Genomic DNA, 17,069 nt, shown 5'->3' on the forward strand with positions numbered 1-17,069 from the left:
CTTCATATATTCATGAAAGGCGTCAAGTTGACTTGATGGAACATCTATGGGCGATGAAAGGCAATGAAGATGAATGATGTAATATAGATGCTTTGGTTATGTTTTATTTAGTTATGGTTTGCTTGTGTTGTTTTTTATTTATTATGGTTTGGTTGTGGTTTGTTATTATCATTGTGCCTTGTTTGTAGTTTTTTTTATTTTAATTATGTTTTGTTTGATGTATGGAATATATTGAATAAAAAGGTATTTTATTGAATGCTTTGTTTATTAAATAAAGAAATCCAATACAAGTCATTAAGAATTACTACTACTAAAATAAAATACATGAATTACAACAACTTTAATAGAAAACATGAAAAATACAAATACATAAAAGGTATGCCAACTAATTTAATGGTTTTCATCATTTAACCAATCCGTGTTGCTAGGCCCATCATCCTGGAAAAGTCTTCTTCTCATAACATCCCTTCGTTCCAGCTTCCAAAATTGTTTTGTTTCAAGGGACATATGGCTTGTATCCATCACCATAGTTTCCCGAATCCGTCTTGTACATATCTTTTTTGTGCAAATACTTCCTTTCTCGTGCATACTCAGCTTGAATTGTCATCTTGTTATCTTGGCGTTTCTACTCTATTTCAATTCTTATGGCGTTCTGCCTTGCAATTTCATCCAAAATTGTTGAATTATTATTGCTCAAATTACCCGTTTTCTTTGCCTTCACAGTCTTTCACCCAACGGGCCTCGGCTCCTTTTCGATGGGTGAGTCTTCACTCATAAGGGAATCGAGAGGTGAATCTGATGTCATTGAATCACAGAGTGGTGTCTTGTTTAACACAAAGACGGGACCCGTGGGAATAATTTTGAAGCGTTTGCAATATTTCACAACCTCCCAACATTGATGATAGTTGAAACTTTTTTTGCCTTACCCAGTTGCACCAAACCACATCTATGCTTGAATCATCTATTTTTTTTTTAAATGGAAATAGAAGAAATATTTAAAATATATTGGATATACAAGTAACAAAAAAAATAAAATAATGGAAATGCAATTAACCTTACAAATAAATTGAAAATGCAAGAAATATTAAGAAACAATTGGAAATGCAAGAAATATTAAAAAAAAATTGAAAATGCAAGAAATATTAAAAATATATATATTAGGACATTAAACTTAATAAAACGAAAATTACAAAATACTTACCTCGTTACTAAGATTTTCCCCGCTTCTATGGTTGTCCATCACTTTTTTCAAGGCATCTCTCCATTTTCCAACTCTTTATTGAGAATTTTCCACCTACTAGACAATGCAATTTCCGTATGAGTCGACCCCGAATTTTTTCATAAAATTCGGCATAAATTTTTTTCCACATATGAAAAAATTTCATCTCATTGCCTGACACGGGACAATGACAAACTTAGAGCCAAGCCTCAGACAAGAAAACATCTTCCATGGTGCTCCACGCCCCTCTGGTTTCGATAGAAGAAGCCATAAATATAAGAACTAAAAATACAAGGTGAAAGAGAGGAAAATGTTGAGTATAAAGAGTGAATAATAGTATAAGTAGAAGAAAATGTATGAGGATTGGTGTTGAAAGTGAAGGATATTGATAGGTATTTAAATTCGATTTTTTTTCATAATTTTATTGCCAAAAAAAAGCTAGTCATTGGATTAGAGGAGAGAAGCAAATCGGAGCGCCCAGGGCTTGACACTTGTCTTCTACCCGTTGGAGCTTGCGCAGGGCTAACGTCCACGACGCGAGTTTAAATTTTTTTACATAAAATAAACCAGCGCACGCGTCGTGCATGACATCACTAGCCCTCGGGCTGAATCGCCTAAGGGCCAGCCCGACTTCGTGGTCCCACTCCTAACCCGGCTTGGGCTCCTTGCTGGAACGTCATTTTTTTCCTCCCCAGCCTTGGGCTTAATGCTCCGCTGAGTTGCTCTTAGGCCAAACTTCGAGGTCTACGGTGAAATAGATTGCTGGGTATATGACTTTGCTAGAGGCATGGGTGTAAGAGCATATGTATGGTGTTGTTGTCCTTGATCATGACCTTGATTATTTAGAGGTCCAGCCTCGTGCATTTGTTGGATTCCACATCAAGACAATGACACAACATCGATAAACGTGCAAAAGTAAGACAGCAACTTAATGCTTTGAATGTTGAACATGTGTGTTTCTCTTACATATCATCCAACTTTGTTATGTTTTGTATTATATATATATATATATATTAGTTTAGTAATGTATATTCCAGTAGTTCATACTATATTGTGTATCATATTTCCGGTTATATGGGAACCTTACAATTTTGAAAGGGAACACCACCTATTTGCAGATATTGCATTCTACTCAAGGATGCTCCGATGTTGTGATGTTATTGAGCCCTACCATCCTGAGCGGGTTCTTAGGCAGTTTGGTCGAGTGCAGACGATTCCTCCTAGAATAAGTGCCCCAACTAGAAAGTTGACTAAAATACTTACGTATTTGAGGTCGTCAATCCAAGATGCATACAAGTGTATGTCCATGCGGCCACAAACCTATCATTAAATGGATTTAACCAATTGTCATGTATGTATTCAAGAGCTTTTGAAATTCACTAACTTAGACTCAATCTGTCGCAAACAACGTCAATATTCTTCCTCTGTTTCTGAACCAACCAAAGTATTTCAATCCTCATTAAATTGCTTCCGTTGTTTAATGATCCCAAATAACTTCTTGCAGTTTGTCAACACTCCTTTGTTAATATGTCATCTACACCAGAAGACGTAATAGAATTCATAACCAAAGCATTCATGAGTGTTAACTCTCGATCGATGACAATAACACCAAGAAGACAATTATCATCTAATAAACTCCTCAATGCAGTCAATGCCCATGGGTAATTATCTTCCTTCTCGGCATTCATATACATATACGCAATAGAGAATGTCATATTAGTATATGTCACTCCCACAATTTGCAATAGTGGGAAACAATATATATTAGTCTTATAAGTGTAATCCATGATAAGTACATATGGAAATACACGCACAATCTCAATATTAATGGGGTGTGTCCAAAACAAGGTCAGGTACAATATCACCAGATGTCCTATGGCACTCAATATAATTATGTTCGGATAACTTAGTAAGCAATTACACATTATGTTCCCACATTGTTGCCTTCAGTAGGGGCGTCACATTGTTTTTATTCCTTTAATGGGAGTAAGATTAAAATAGCTTGCATTAAATTTGTGGTCGGAAAAACGCCTCATACCTCATTCAAAACCTCTCTAACTTCAATGTCACCATTTATGAAAGATATTTTTTCACCAATATAAATGTATAAATCTAGGGTTTAGGATTTAGGAACATGATGATTTGAGAAAAAAGTCAAACTAGGGTTGCAGGAACATGTGGGGTGTAGTGAGCAATTTTATTTTTAGTTTTTAATTTTTTTGTCCTTAAAGATAATTATGTACAAGGGTAAAATAGATTATTCATATTTAAAATTAGTATGAGGTGTAAAGAGCAAATAATGGGGTGCCAATAAAATCTCCCTAGATATTATTAATTAAATGGGAATGATATCATAATTCACACTTTTTCATATTTAAAAAAATTAAAATTAAAAGAAAATTCAGATAATGAATACTATTTTTATGTAACACAACTACCCATTATTTTTTTAATTCTAAAATAAATTTTAAAATTTTAAAATAATGTCTCTCGCAAACGCGAGAGCACGTGCAATGGGGCTAGTTAAATCTTATGTCAATTGTATGAAAAAATATATATATTATGGTTAAAATAATTATTCTCAAATAAGGAGAAAAAAAAATTATGATTGAGAGCTGTTGATAAAAATAAAAAATAAAATAAAACGAACATGAGGTGTTAGTTGATGCTAAAAATTACTCCAAATAAAGCAAGAAGTACATGGAAGGTTAATAATTTTGTTTTCTATAAAATGTTTAGACCTAGGTCCCGTTTGGTTCATAGGAAAGGAAGCTTGAAAATGGGAATTCAATTGTTTTCCCATGTTTGGTAAGTCCAAGCATGAGAAATGGTTGCCTAGCACATGGGACAATAGGGGGGAAAGTGAAGCCCTCCTCTTAACTTGGGTTTTGTTTTCCCTCCTCATGGGAAAGTTTGGGAAAATGAGCCAACATTCAGTGCACAATTTTCATGACTATTTTGTCCCTATGAACAATTTAGAATTACAACGTATCATTAAATGCATTCTTTTTTTTTAATTTGATTTAATATGGGTATAATTGGAAATTATACAAACTTTGTTTTCCATTCCTACTCAAACAAACATGAGAAAGGAAACAAAGTGAAATATCTCGATTACTTTCCTGACATTACCAAACGTGGGAAAGAAATCTTTCATTCTCATTCCTTGGGAAATGACATGGAAGTGATTTCCACTCAAATCTATTCCCTGAACCAAACGGGGCCCTATAACACTTGTCAAACGTTGTCCATAAGTTTGGAATTGAGTAGTGGCTACACTTATTGAACATTTTCAATTCCTTTTAATGTAATAAAATAAGAGAATATTATACACATCAAAGACAATTTACAAGAAGTTCATGTGTCATAATTTTCCAATAGTTTTCAATTCCAACTCATGTCATGTATTTGTGGCTCACCAGCTTCAATTGGATTCGATTATATTGAATTCACAATTTAATAAATATTAAATTTTATGCAAATTTGCTACATTTTCTTAGCTACGATTGAATTCTAATGAGCTTGTATTATATTGGATAATTTGAAATTTAAATATATGGTTGTAAGTAAATTATATACATTTTCATCCAAACAAGTCGGATTGGATTGTATTGAAAAATACAATTCAAACGCATATTCCCCTATATTTTCAAGGTTAGGAAGCCTCATGGATTAACTAAAGTAAACCCCCCAACTTATAGGGGTTATTATAAACTCATACCCAACCTTTATTAACTCATTTGACCAGTACATGAACTTTGTGAATCCTTTCATAATACACCCTCCATCACTCAATCCGTCAAGAGCCTCGTTAAGTGATGAGGTGACGTTGTCGATGGAGCAATTTATAGGGTCACCATGGTGGCTCAAAGTTAGAGGTTGTCACATCGGATTCACGCCCAAATGAAGCTGCATGTGTTGCCATCCCCCCAAGACGATGAAGCCATAATCCCCAAATTAAACCCAAATCGTCGATTCCTCTGCATAGTACAGAAAAAAAAAAACTCCTCTTTTCATTGCCAAAAGCCTTCAATTTCTATGGATTGCAGAGGTAAAAGAAATCGAATCTTGAAGGTTTAAGTTGTTATCGGTGATGGCTTGGTGTACCAGACCTTGAGGAGAAGTGAGACTGGAGTACGGTAAGTTTCAAACGGTGATATTGGATTTGTGGGTTGTATTTGTAAGTTTTGAATTGTGGGGCCTGGTTTTGGGTTGTGTTTGTCGGTGTTGTGCTTTATTGCTTTTGGTTTTTTTCGTTTATGATTTTACCATTTTAGGTTTTGGTTTGACTGTTTTCTGGTTTTGCCATTTTTTTTTATGTTTTTCCCTTTTACAATTTGGGTTCCATTTGATACTGAAAGAAGGGTTTTTGTCATTGTGTATAGTGAATGCAGTGACTTTTATGGTCCCAATGAATACTATTGTATATCTGTTGTTTAATTGCATGTGCATTTTGGTATTTTCAAGTGATCCTGATATGTTTACAGTGACCATGTATCACGGGGGCAGATTTAGTGACCTATGTTTGAGGTGATATTGCCTATTTTGATTATGTTGATAAGGACAGATTGTCTATGGTTGAAATAGGTTATACGGTTCAAGAATTGGTTTATTTGGAAGGATTATACTTTATCATTATAAGTTACCTAGCATTCAAACTCTCTCACATTGCCTCAATATGATGAAGATGTAGTAGATATATGTGCATTAGTTCCAGAATTTAAAGAGATTAAGATATATCTAAAGTATTTAGACTATGACGTTGAAGACTTCCTTAAAGTAAAGAATCCCAATTCAGTTCTACAATTGAGAAAATGTGTAAAGTGCTTATTAAGAAAATACATGAGGAACATCCCCTGGCAATTATACAAAGTGGAAGCAAAGATGGAGTTGACATTAAGGTCAAGAATGGTTGTGACACTAGGGTTGAGACTGGAAATGTGACTCGAAATAAGGAGGCATTGGTAAGGGAGAAGAGAAGAATTGGGAAAGGAAAGACAGTTGTAACAGAACCATATGATTCCTGTGATGGTTATCCTTCTAACAACTCCAGATTGGTAAATATTGGGTATGTAATGTATGACAATGATGATATTGACCTAAATACCTTAGTTGGAGATGATTGGTTGAGTGATATTTCATTTACAAATACACAAGGCCAGGTTGCACATGAATTTGCAATTGAGGCCATAACTGAAGCTGCAAATGGGCTTAAAGAAGATACAAATGGGCCTGAACAAGATGGGCCTGATCAAGGTGCAAATGGTCATCCTCAAGATGGACCTGGGCCTGAGTGGAAATAAGCCTGAAAATGGTGCCACTGGGTCTGATCAAGGAAGAACTAGACATGATGGGTTTTTTTTTGCAGTGATTTTAAGCCACTAGAAGATATTGAAGAATGTGACCATATTAATGTTGAGTTGTGGGCTGCATCAGATGGGGAAGAAGGTGGTTCGACTAAGAGGTTCACAAAATACAATCCTAAGACAGACAACCATGATCTACAGTTTGAGTTAGGCATAATGTTTTCTAATTGTCATGTGTTTAGAGAAGCAATTAAAGCACCTTGCCTGAAACATGGGTAAGATATATATTTTAAGAGGAATGAAAAATACAAACTGAAGGTTTACTATAAGAAAGACCCATGCCTATTGCATATATATGTATATGCTAAGAGTTCTGTGGATAAGACCTTGGTTGTGAAGATTTACAACCCCAACCATAATTGTAGTAGGGTTTGGAAGAATAAACAAGCCACTACCAAATGGATAACTTACACTTTCATTGATAGAGTTCAATCCAATCCTCAAATTCTACCAAAATCACTTCTAGATGTTGCTGCTAAGGAATTAGTTGTTGGTGTTTCACACATAAAGCACTATAGAGCCAAAAGAGCTGCTCTTCAATTGATAGAAAGGATTATGGCTTCAAAATATAGCAGGTTGTGGGACTATTGTGAAAAAGTGAAGAGAACTAATCTGTGAACCACTATGAAAATGAAGTGTGATTTTAATGGCAATGATATAATATTTCAAAGACTTTATGTTTGTTTAGGAGGGTGTACAACCTATAATTGGGCTAAATGGTTGTCACTTAAGTTGAGTCTACGGGGGATTGACAGCTATTGGGATAGATGCAAACAATGAGACTTGGGTCATTGCTTATGCAATGGTGGAAATGGAGACAAGGGACTCTTAGGACTTGGTTCCTTGAACTGCTAGTTGCTAATATTGGAATTGTTAACTCACATGGGTGGTCGTTTATTTATGAAAGGAAAAAAAAGATTGCCTGAAGCATTTGAAGATGTAGTACCTAATGTTAAGTAACGTTTTTGTGCTAGGCATCTATTCAGCAAGTACATAAAACTGTACAAGGGCAAGGCACTTAAAGACATGTACTGGAGTTGTGCAAGAGCCAATATAGTTAAGTAATATTGGAGGTGCATGAATCATCTAAAGACTATTCATGTTGGGATCTAGGAGTGGCTAGTGTCTAAGCTTCCACAAAAATGGTCTAAATTACACTTCAACTCAGCTGTGAAATGTGATATGCTCATCAACAACCTGCGTGAGTCATTTAATAACATAATTAAACCTGTAAGAGATAAGCCAAACATAACTTTGGTGGAGATGATAAGATGCCTATTGATGAGTAGAATAGCATCTAGAATAGCATCTAGAATGTGCAAGATGATGAGTTGGCCTCATGAATTATGCCCTAACATTTTTAACAAACTACAAGCCAAAAAGGTTTTGTCTGGCCAATGCACTGTCATGTGGTCAAGAGGACGCTAAATATCAAGTGGATGGTGGGAAAAGGGATCAATATGTAATGGACTTAGACAAACACACCTGTTCTTGCAGGGAATGAGACTTGAGTAGTATACCATGTGCACATGGTATTGTTGCAGCACATTACAAATGGGGTAAACCAGTTTAAGAGTATGTCAACTCTTGCATTAGCAGAACTGCCTACCTGAGAGCCTATGACAACCTTATACAAATTAATGGTCCAAATCTATGGGCCAGGTCTAAGCATGAAGTTGTTAAGTCAAAATCATACAGTAGACAGCCAGGAAGACTAAAGAAACTAAGGAGAAAAGAGGCTAAGGAGAAAATCGATAAATATGGGAAGAAATTGCTTGGAAAACAGGGCATTGCTATGAGGTACAGCCAATGTGAAGAATAAGGTCACAACAGCAGGACTCATCACAGACATCTACCTCCAAAGCAAAAGAAGAAAACTGGAAAAGCATATGGCTCCAAAGGGAAGACAAAAAGAAAAGTTGCAAGGGGTAAGAAAAAAATTAGAGAATCTCCAAATGTAAGTCTCTAAACCCTAGTATGTTGTTTGATGTATACAATTGTATGGTAAGCATAGTAACTATGCGTAAACAATTGTTTGATGTATACAAGAATCAAACCCTTCAATTGAACCAATTGCAGTGAGGACAAGAAGCTACAAATCAACACCAATAAGGACTTGGGAAAGAAACAAAAAATAATTGTGCAAGGACAAGTGAAATGAATCCACATCTTTACTTTTCTTTTTCTTTTTCTTTTTTTGCTTATGTTGAACTGTGCTTGAATTGATATATTTTGATATGGGAAGAGTTATGTTCAACTATGAATTGGTATATTTTGAGATGGGAATAATTATGTTCAACTCTGATTTGGTACATTTTGATATGAGATAAGTTATGTTCAACTCTAATTTGGTATATTTTGATATGGGAATGGTTATCCTTTTGAGATGTCAACTTATGTATTTTGACACTTCAGTTTGGTTGTATTTACAAATGGGAAGTTATACACTTTCATATTGGAACTTATGTATTTTGACACTTGCATTTTCACACCTGTTTTTTTTTTTATATAAATAGTTTACTAAATGTAAAGGTTTACAACTTCATTTCAAAATGTAAGGTTTGCACAACTTCATTTCACACCCACATTTTCAACTCTACTTATCTCATTTCAAAATGTAAAGTTTACAACTTCATTTCAAAATGTAAGGTTTGCATTTTCAACTTCATTTCACACCTACTTTTTCAACTCTACTTCTCTCATTTCAAAATGTAAAGGTTTACAACTTCATTACAGATATGACATAACTTACATTTCATTACAGTGTTATCATACAAATACCCTTTGCAAAACAATGACTAAGACAAAGCCTAAAATTCTAATTCTAGCCTAACATTTTTGTTAGGTACATGCTTTCTCGAGCCCTCACCAAACAACACCAACAAAAGCACCAAAATTGTAACCCATGAACCCAGTAGCACTACCCACATAACATTCCCTCTTGTCACCACTTTTCTTTGCAACTCCTCATGCTTTTTTACCTTTTCAGCAACCCAGGAATAACAGTCCTAGACTTTTCACACATTCGGGATCAATCCACTGAAAGAAGTTGCACTCTTGTCCTCTCTGTACATTACATCAAGTCAAGCACTTTCTAACCCAACTTCACAACAACAAAAAAGAGAAATTCAAAAACACAAAACTCGTGTCTCTTACCCCCGTGCTTCGCACATCCAAAGAAACGTCTCCCAAGGTTCACATCAATCCAGGAAGTAAACTCTTGAGCTCACTTACCACAACCACACTTTGACACCTCCATCTTCGTATCAATTGGAAAAAAAAATAGAGGAGATAAAATTAGAGATTTGACGATTTTGGGGCTCATAGGCCTTTTCTTTTGTATGCTCAAGTCTTTTGTCAACAATTTTAAATTGCTCCACGCTATCAAAAATACCTATGTTGACAGCGCTAGCTCATCACTTAATGAGGTTCCTGACAGACTGAGTGATGGATGGTGTTTTATGAAAGGATTCACAAAGTTTATGTAATGGTCAATAAAGGTGTGTATGAGTTTGTAATGACCCTTATAGGTTGGGGGGTTTAGAGCACATCCACCCCAAAGGGTAAGGCAAGGTAAGGCAAGGTTTGTCACTATTCACATGAATAGTGGCAGCCCTTGCCTTTTTTATTTTCACTCCAAAGGGCAAGGAAAATTACTATTCACTTTAATTTATTTTATATTTTTTATACTTAAACCATTAATTTTAGTGTAAGAAGTGAAAAATATGACTAGGTATTTATTTTTAAAAGAAATTCTAAAATTTTAGGTTTTTTTTTTCTAATTTTTTTCCGTTGCTAATGTTATCGATGACGTCATGCAAGATTTGCCTTCGAGCCTACCCAGGCTTGTGAAGCCCACCAGCCTCTTGCTTGTTGCGTCTTTGGAGCCAATTGAGTCTAGGCTCCCTCCTGCCCCAACAAAAGAGGAGCGTTGAAAGTGCCCTTAGGCCCCGTTTGGTCATGGGAAAAGAGAATTAAGAATGAGAAATCAATTACTTTCTCATGTTTGGTAAGTCCAGGAATGGGAAATCGTTGGCTAGTCCATGGGAAAGTAGGGGAAAGTGAAGTCATCCTCTCAACTTGGGTTTTGTTTTCCCTCCTTATGGGAAAGTTTGAGGAAATGAACCAACATTAAATACACATTTTTCATGACCATTTTGTCCTTATTAACAATTTAGAATTACAATATATTATTAAATGTATTCTTTTTTTATTTAATTTAATATATGTATAATTGAAAATTTGTACAAACTTTGTTTTTCATTCCTATTCAAAACAAACATATGAAAGGAAATAAAGTGTTATCTCTCGGTTACTTTCTCAAAGATTATCAAACGTGAGAAAAGAATTTTCCATTTCATCCCTTGAAATGACATGGAAATGATTTTTCCTCAAATTCATTCCGTGAACCAAACGGGGCCTTACTATAGTTAATCCGACTTCTTTTTTTCTTCCATCCTTTTTAAATAAATTTTAGTTGACATTATTAAAAAAAAAAATTATGAGAGTCGGCCGGAGAAGCCCACGTTCGCTTGAAGAATGTAGAATCAGGGGCCCATTAGAGTATGACCACTTATAAAAAAATCGAAATCTTAGCCGAGAAGCAAACGAACGAATCCAGTAGGCAATGATCCTGAAAACGACCCAAAACAACAAAACCCATTGGAAAATGGTACGCGCTAAATAAGACGAACCACACTCTTCTTACTCTTCTCTCTGCTTCTTAACCTGAAAGCTGATCTCTACTAGTAATCTGAGCTCTGTAAAGGTAAAGGTTTTAGAAACTTCTCGTAAAACCCAGATATTGTCTGGGCTTTGTTTAATTGGCAACGATGATGCTTCATTTTCGAGACCCGGCAAAGTTGAAGACTAAGAAGGTATTTCTCGGTGCCTCTCATATTCTTGAGTTTATATTTTGGTGGTAAATGTGTTTTTAGTTATTTTTGGAGAGTCTATGGTGCTATTAAGCTTCTTTGGTCTTGAATTTTGTTTTTTTCGGATTTTTTATACTGAGCTTATTATACACCCAGTTGATCAAATTTCCAATTTTGTCATGCCATGTTGCTTGCTTGTAATCAGGATTGAGATTGCGGTAATGGTGAACGAGCATAGACCCAGTTGGGTTTTCGTGAATTTTGTTGGGTAGAAAATCATGTTTAGGACACACAATAGGAGGACAACAAAAAATATAAACTTAATAATGTGACATTGTCAACCCACTGAATGAAATTTTGGTCTACTATTTTGGAGGAAAGATTTTGGAAGGTTTTGGGGATGAATACATAGAAGTGGATATATGTCCAATAAATTATTCGGCAGTGTTACTTGTTCTTTGTGTGGTTAATAATTTTCCAAGTGATTTGTTGTCAATGGGGACAGATTGTGTTTGAAGAGGCTTATGCTGCTCGTGATTCCATAACACTTGAGCAACTGAAAGAATTGAGCTCTAAGCGTAGAATGATTGAGGAGTCTATTAATGAGAGCAGCTCCATTACTACGGCCATTGCAAGAGAAATGTCTGGAGGGTTAACTTCTCGTTCTCAACAGGTAATTTGTCAGTATGGCATTTGGTATTTGGAAGACCCACTTATTATTTCTTGCCAGGCATATGAGATTTAGTTTGCATTCTTTCATTTTCATGCATATTAATGTCACCCTTTGAATATACGTAAAAAGCTTTATTGTTTAGTAATACTGGCACTACCCTGTTCTAATGACGAACTCTGTTTGTTTGTAGGTACTTTAATATCTGTTTGGATGAAACATTTGTTGAACTCATGTCTTTGTGTTTAATAATCTTATGTTAGTTTAATGCCGTCCTTCAATCTTCATGTGTTTTAGGTTGTGAGATAATGTTACATGGAGAACTTGCGTATTTATTTGGTACAAATTGATTCTTTCCGTTTGCATCTAGTACGACTATTTAATCCAGTCTCTGATAGCATTTGATGTTTTGCTTATTCTAGTATTCTTTTCAATGTCTCAGGTTCTTCACAACCTAGAAATGTATCTTCCATTGCTGGAGAATTTGATTTTCCATGTTGGCATGATCAGCGACTTCAGCCAGATAGTTCGATGGAATTCAGAACTTAAGATGCAATGGACTAGTGCTCTTAGTTCATCTTCTTTCTTTAACTTTAAAGGTCCAAAATATTTTCAAATCAATAGCTTGCAGTTTGAGATTGGTATGACCCTTTTCCTTTATGGTGCAATCCTTCGGGAGAGGGCATTAGAAGTTCTTCCTGCAGGTAGAAGATGCTAGCTTACCTTCATATTGCACTTTTGAGATCTTTTATTATTGTTATTATTATTTCTTTTGTGACCATGGATGTAATTATCTGATCAGTTTCTTTGCGCTGTCATAGACCTAGTGCAATCGGCCACCCTTTTCAGAGAAGCTGCTGGTGTTTTTCATCATCTTGCTCATAAGGTTCTTCCTATTCTACAATATTCACTCACTGCGGAAAGGCCACCAGAAGTTGTCTCATCTGTGTCCACTGTCATGAGCCTCATTTGTTTGGCCGAGGCCCAGGTGAGTTTCCATTACAGAATTGCGGATGTTTGCTCTGTCCATACTGATATATGAATAAATCCACTTACTTTTCTTTACTAGGCCAGTTTTAAAGAGATGATAAAAGTTTTACGGTAGGCTTCTTTGTGATAATTGATGTTGTTACGAAAATGTAATAGGCGGTAACAACAAAGAGGGCTGAAGAGAAGGGCACTACCGTGGGTCTTTTGGCAAAGTTGCATCATGGTGTTGCAGAGTTGCTTGATGAAGCTGCAGGTGTTTTAAATACAGCAAGTAGGGATTGTAATGATATTTCTTCACGCATTGTGGTATGTGTGCATTCATTTGCACAGTTATATTTTTATATTCCTTCCTCACCTTGAATGAACAGTTTGGGGCTGATCAGAAAGTTTTCTTTCCCATTTTGGTTGCTCATTCTGGTTTGTACAGGAATTCATATCATGTTGCAAAGCGCTACATGAGTTAAAAAGTAAGAAATACTTTGCTGAAAGCCTGAAGATTGCCAACCAATTCGGGGCTGCCATCGGAGTTCTTCGAGTTGCACTGGTTGATGTGAAGAAGAAGAAAATGCCAGGCGAAGAGTCATGGAAATATGTTCTCAAAGAGGAAATTGATAAGTTTGCGGAATTACTCAGGAAGCATGAACATGAAAACGAGTTTGTTTGGCATGAGAAAGTCCCCTCTGAGGATGAGTTGCCAGAACCTGAAGGTAACAAAATTGCAAGTATCATACCTTATCAACCCAAAAGATGGGAAAGACAACTTGCCTTCAAGATTTGAATGTACAAGAACCACTTATTGTAAAGCATTTCTGTTTCAGGTGAAGCCAAACAAATTAAAGATTCCTAGATTAGCGAAAATCCAAGTTTTTGCTGGTTTCTTTCTTTAGCTATATGTGCTGAACAAAATTGTGTATATTGAGTTGCAACTTTGCTGGTGCATTGCTGCGTTATCTCCTACAAAAGAAAGGAATTTCAGTTACATTCTTTTAACTTTTCTTTAATCAAAAGATCAAAAAATAAAAACCATTACACACATTAAATTAATTTTCAAAGATTTACCATTTATTAATCATTCTTTTTATAATAAAAAGTTAAATGTTCTTGTGGGTGAGCCCGTGGCAAGTGGCAGCATGAAATCCATTTGAATTTTTAGGAAATGAAAATGATTTAACTAATAATAAAGTAATAAACTATGCACTTCAATCGCTCTCAAAATTCGCGGGAAGGCCATGGCTGTGGGTCAGTGCAGCTCTCTTCTCTGGTCGTGCAGACCATGCACGCCGAGAATACCCTTATCCCCTGTCGCGCCCTCTCCCATTCTCTCGACTCCTAGCCCCACTCCCATTCGCGCAAGTTCCAAACAATTGAGGCTTTCAACGTCCAGGTCTCTCTCTCTCTCTCTCTCTCTCTCTCTCTCTCATATATGCAGGGTTTTGTAAATCTTAGAGCTGTCTTCAGCTGTACATATTTGCAGGATTGGTAGGGTTGTTGCTGCTGTGGTTTCTGAGAAAAGCGCAATTCAGTCGAGTTTCGCCGGCACTGATGGGTTCGAACTCACTTACTTGGAGGTGGGTTTTCATATTCTTATTGGTCTTTCTTAGATTTGATTAGTTTTGGGCATTTCCTGACATATGCATACAAAATTTTGCTTTAGGGGAATAGCTGGTTGTGGGATGTGGGTGGGTTGAAAATTTTGGTCGATCCAATCTTGGTGGGTAATTTGGATTTTGGGATCCCCTGGCTTTATGATGCTGCCAAGAAGTTTTTGAAGAATTTCCAGGTAGTCTTTTAGTTCTTAATTCAATTTCCTTTTTATATATAATTTGCCTTGTTGTTATGCATATGTTGCCATTATCTTGTAGTACAATTGTTCTGGAATTGATAAGCCTGTTTTGATTGGGTGTGCAATTTTAGTGCAGCTAAGTGATCTTCCAGAAGTTGATTGTTTACTAATCACACAAAGCCTCGATGACCACTGCCATTTGAAGACTTTAAAGCCGCTCTCTGAAAAGTACCTGAATCTTAGAGTAATAGCTACACCCAATGCTCAGACGTTGTTGGATCCCCTTTTCAGCAATGTAAGCATATTCAATCTGAAACCAGCGTTTTCTTTTACAGGCTGCAGCTCCTGAATATTTCTGTTTTGTTTTTTATTTTCACATATGCTATTCATTCGTTGTAGTCACCATCAAAGAAATTAAGACCTGAGAAAAATTGGCTTGGTGGTCTATACTATAACAAGCTGATAATGACACTACACTTATATGGTATGATCAAATGAAATCCAAAATCATAACTTAACAATAAGCAATGCCTTTTTCTCAAGAACTAGCATAGTTTTTGGGCAGGAGATGTCAATCAGGCTGGGGCCTCTGTTCTTATTCAGCTGTTCCCTGTCAATTTTTGGGTAATTGCGTTTACTGCTAAGATGGTGGACATGACCGTAGACAAATTCCATGCCAAAATCACATCTCTTGTAACAACTGAACCTAAACCGTTGTCTCAATTGGTTTCTGAAAGTTGCAATACTAGCATTCAAGATAATTAAATAATTATGCCCTCAGAAGCATAAATTCAGATGCCTCTTCTCTGTTTGATACTCACACTCTAATTTTTTCGTTTTTCAGGTCACATATATGGAACCTGGTCAGAGCTCCGTAATTGAAGCAAGAAGTGGTTCTACAGTCAAAGTTCAGGCCACTGCAGGGCCTGTTCTTGGTCCTCCTTGGCAGCGCCCTGAAAATGGGTAAGGTTTCATTCATCTATTGCCAATATGACACTAGTGAATTCCATTTTCAAGGAATGTTACAGTTCCTTTGCGGTATAATTGTTGAGAGTGTTTGTCCCACATTGAAATGTTAAGGGACCTAGCCTGGGTTTATAAGGAGTTGGGCTACTTCCCCCATTGCCAATTGGTTTTGGGGTGGAACCTCAACTTCCTTCAATAATATGTTCTTCAACTTTTAGTCTAGTGTATTTCCAAGGAATGTTACCTATATGTAGATTTGATTTTGATGTAGTCTGTTATCTAATATTTACTCTTTAGTTGAACGAATATTAAGTATATATGTATGCTATGTGGACCAGATATCTTGTCAGTTCTCCAGAAGGGAAATTTACTCTTTACTATGAACCCCATTGTGTATACAACAAGAGTTCAGTGGAGAAGGAAAGGGCTGACATTGTCATCACGCCGGTCATAAAGCAGCTTCTGCCTAAATTTACTTTGGTGTCTGGACAAGAAGATGCAGTTGAACTTGCAAAGCTGCTGCATGCCAAGTACAAATTCTTTTTACCTTGACCCTGACATATAAAGAAAGATGGTTTTATTGTAAGTATTTCAATGTCTTTGTTGTACATTTTGTAGGTTCATTGTCCCAATGACAAACGGAGACTTGGATAGCAAAGGGCTTCTTGCTAGTTTAGTTCAGGCTGAAGGAACAATAGAATCATTCAAGGTTGTTTTCTTCAACTCCTTGTTGAGAAATATATTTGAGTCATTATGCTTTTGAAGAAAATAAACTCTTAAGATTACATGGTTATGTAATGCAGGAACTTTTGTCCAAGGAATTACCAGATGCGCAGGTACTGCAACCTACTCCTGGTGTACCTCTAGAGATCCCGCCACTTTCCAACCTCCCATAATTTCTTTTTGCAGATACACAGAAACTGTATCTCCTTAAAAATATGTACATCTTTATCAAATCAAATTTGTAATTTGCCAAATGGAAGTTCATTGAAAGGCAAGGCCCAATGGGCTTGGTCTCGCTACATATTTTTTAAAGAAAAAGAAAGTCCACTGTGGGTACAGTTAGAGGCGCAAAACATTTGTAATTCATAGAATGAGTGCAAGTGATGCGGGTAGTCTCTTAATCGTTTGATCAAATTAGTTAGTCGTTGGATTAAATTGATTAGTTTTATCATACAGTTAAGAGATATGACCTCATTTA

The 17,069-nt window shown here is 36.0% G+C and overlaps 2 protein-coding genes across 3 annotated transcripts; both read left to right on the top strand.

Annotated features, from left to right (window-relative positions):
• The first annotated feature begins 11,088 nt into the window (after positions 1–11,088).
• On the top strand, positions 11,089–14,109 carry LOC103341444 (Endosomal targeting BRO1-like domain-containing protein). Of its 2 annotated transcripts, none has more exons than XM_008244962.2 (6): positions 11,089–11,462; positions 11,965–12,132; positions 12,572–12,833; positions 12,951–13,117; positions 13,276–13,425; positions 13,547–14,109. In XM_008244962.2, the coding sequence occupies exons 1-6, from the start codon at positions 11,418–11,420 to the stop codon at positions 13,895–13,897; spliced, it is 1,143 nt and encodes a 380-aa protein (XP_008243184.2). In that variant the 5' UTR covers positions 11,089–11,417; the 3' UTR covers positions 13,898–14,109. The 2 variants fall into 2 exon arrangements, with proteins under 2 accessions (XP_008243184.2, XP_088902862.1); XM_089046736.1 differs by lacking the exon at positions 11,089–11,462 and adding an exon at positions 12,427–12,468 and having other exon boundaries at positions 11,994–12,132.
• A 185-nt stretch (positions 14,110–14,294) lies between these two features.
• On the top strand, positions 14,295–16,944 carry LOC103341443 (Metallo-hydrolase/oxidoreductase superfamily protein). Its single transcript, XM_008244958.3, has 8 exons — positions 14,295–14,503; positions 14,594–14,687; positions 14,774–14,899; positions 15,039–15,197; positions 15,747–15,865; positions 16,207–16,398; positions 16,487–16,577; positions 16,672–16,944. The coding sequence occupies exons 1-8, from the start codon at positions 14,349–14,351 to the stop codon at positions 16,762–16,764; spliced, it is 1,029 nt and encodes a 342-aa protein (XP_008243180.1). The 5' UTR covers positions 14,295–14,348; the 3' UTR covers positions 16,765–16,944.
• Positions 16,945–17,069: the final 125 nt, after the last annotated feature.

Source organism: Prunus mume, linkage group LG2 (genome assembly GCF_029339155.1).
Source record: "Prunus mume cultivar Tortuosa linkage group LG2, ASM2933915v1, whole genome shotgun sequence".
NCBI classification, from domain to species: Eukaryota; Viridiplantae; Streptophyta; class Magnoliopsida; order Rosales; family Rosaceae; genus Prunus; species Prunus mume.

Coding starts and splice junctions, on each gene's coding strand:
- LOC103341444 (XM_008244962.2), top strand. CDS start 11,418: ATGATGCTTCATTTTCGAGACCCGGCAAAGTTGAAGACTAAGAAG. Junction 11,463..11,964: donor CAAAGTTGAAGACTAAGAAG/GTATTTCTCGGT, acceptor CAATGGGGACAG/ATTGTGTTTGAAGAGGCTTA. Junction 13,118..13,275: donor TTTGTTTGGCCGAGGCCCAG/GTGAGTTTCCAT, acceptor AAAATGTAATAG/GCGGTAACAACAAAGAGGGC.
- LOC103341443 (XM_008244958.3), top strand. CDS start 14,349: ATGGCTGTGGGTCAGTGCAGCTCTCTTCTCTGGTCGTGCAGACCATGC. Junction 14,900..15,038: donor AGTTTTTGAAGAATTTCCAG/GTAGTCTTTTAG, acceptor ATTTTAGTGCAG/CTAAGTGATCTTCCAGAAGT. Junction 16,399..16,486: donor GCAAAGCTGCTGCATGCCAA/GTACAAATTCTT, acceptor TACATTTTGTAG/GTTCATTGTCCCAATGACAA.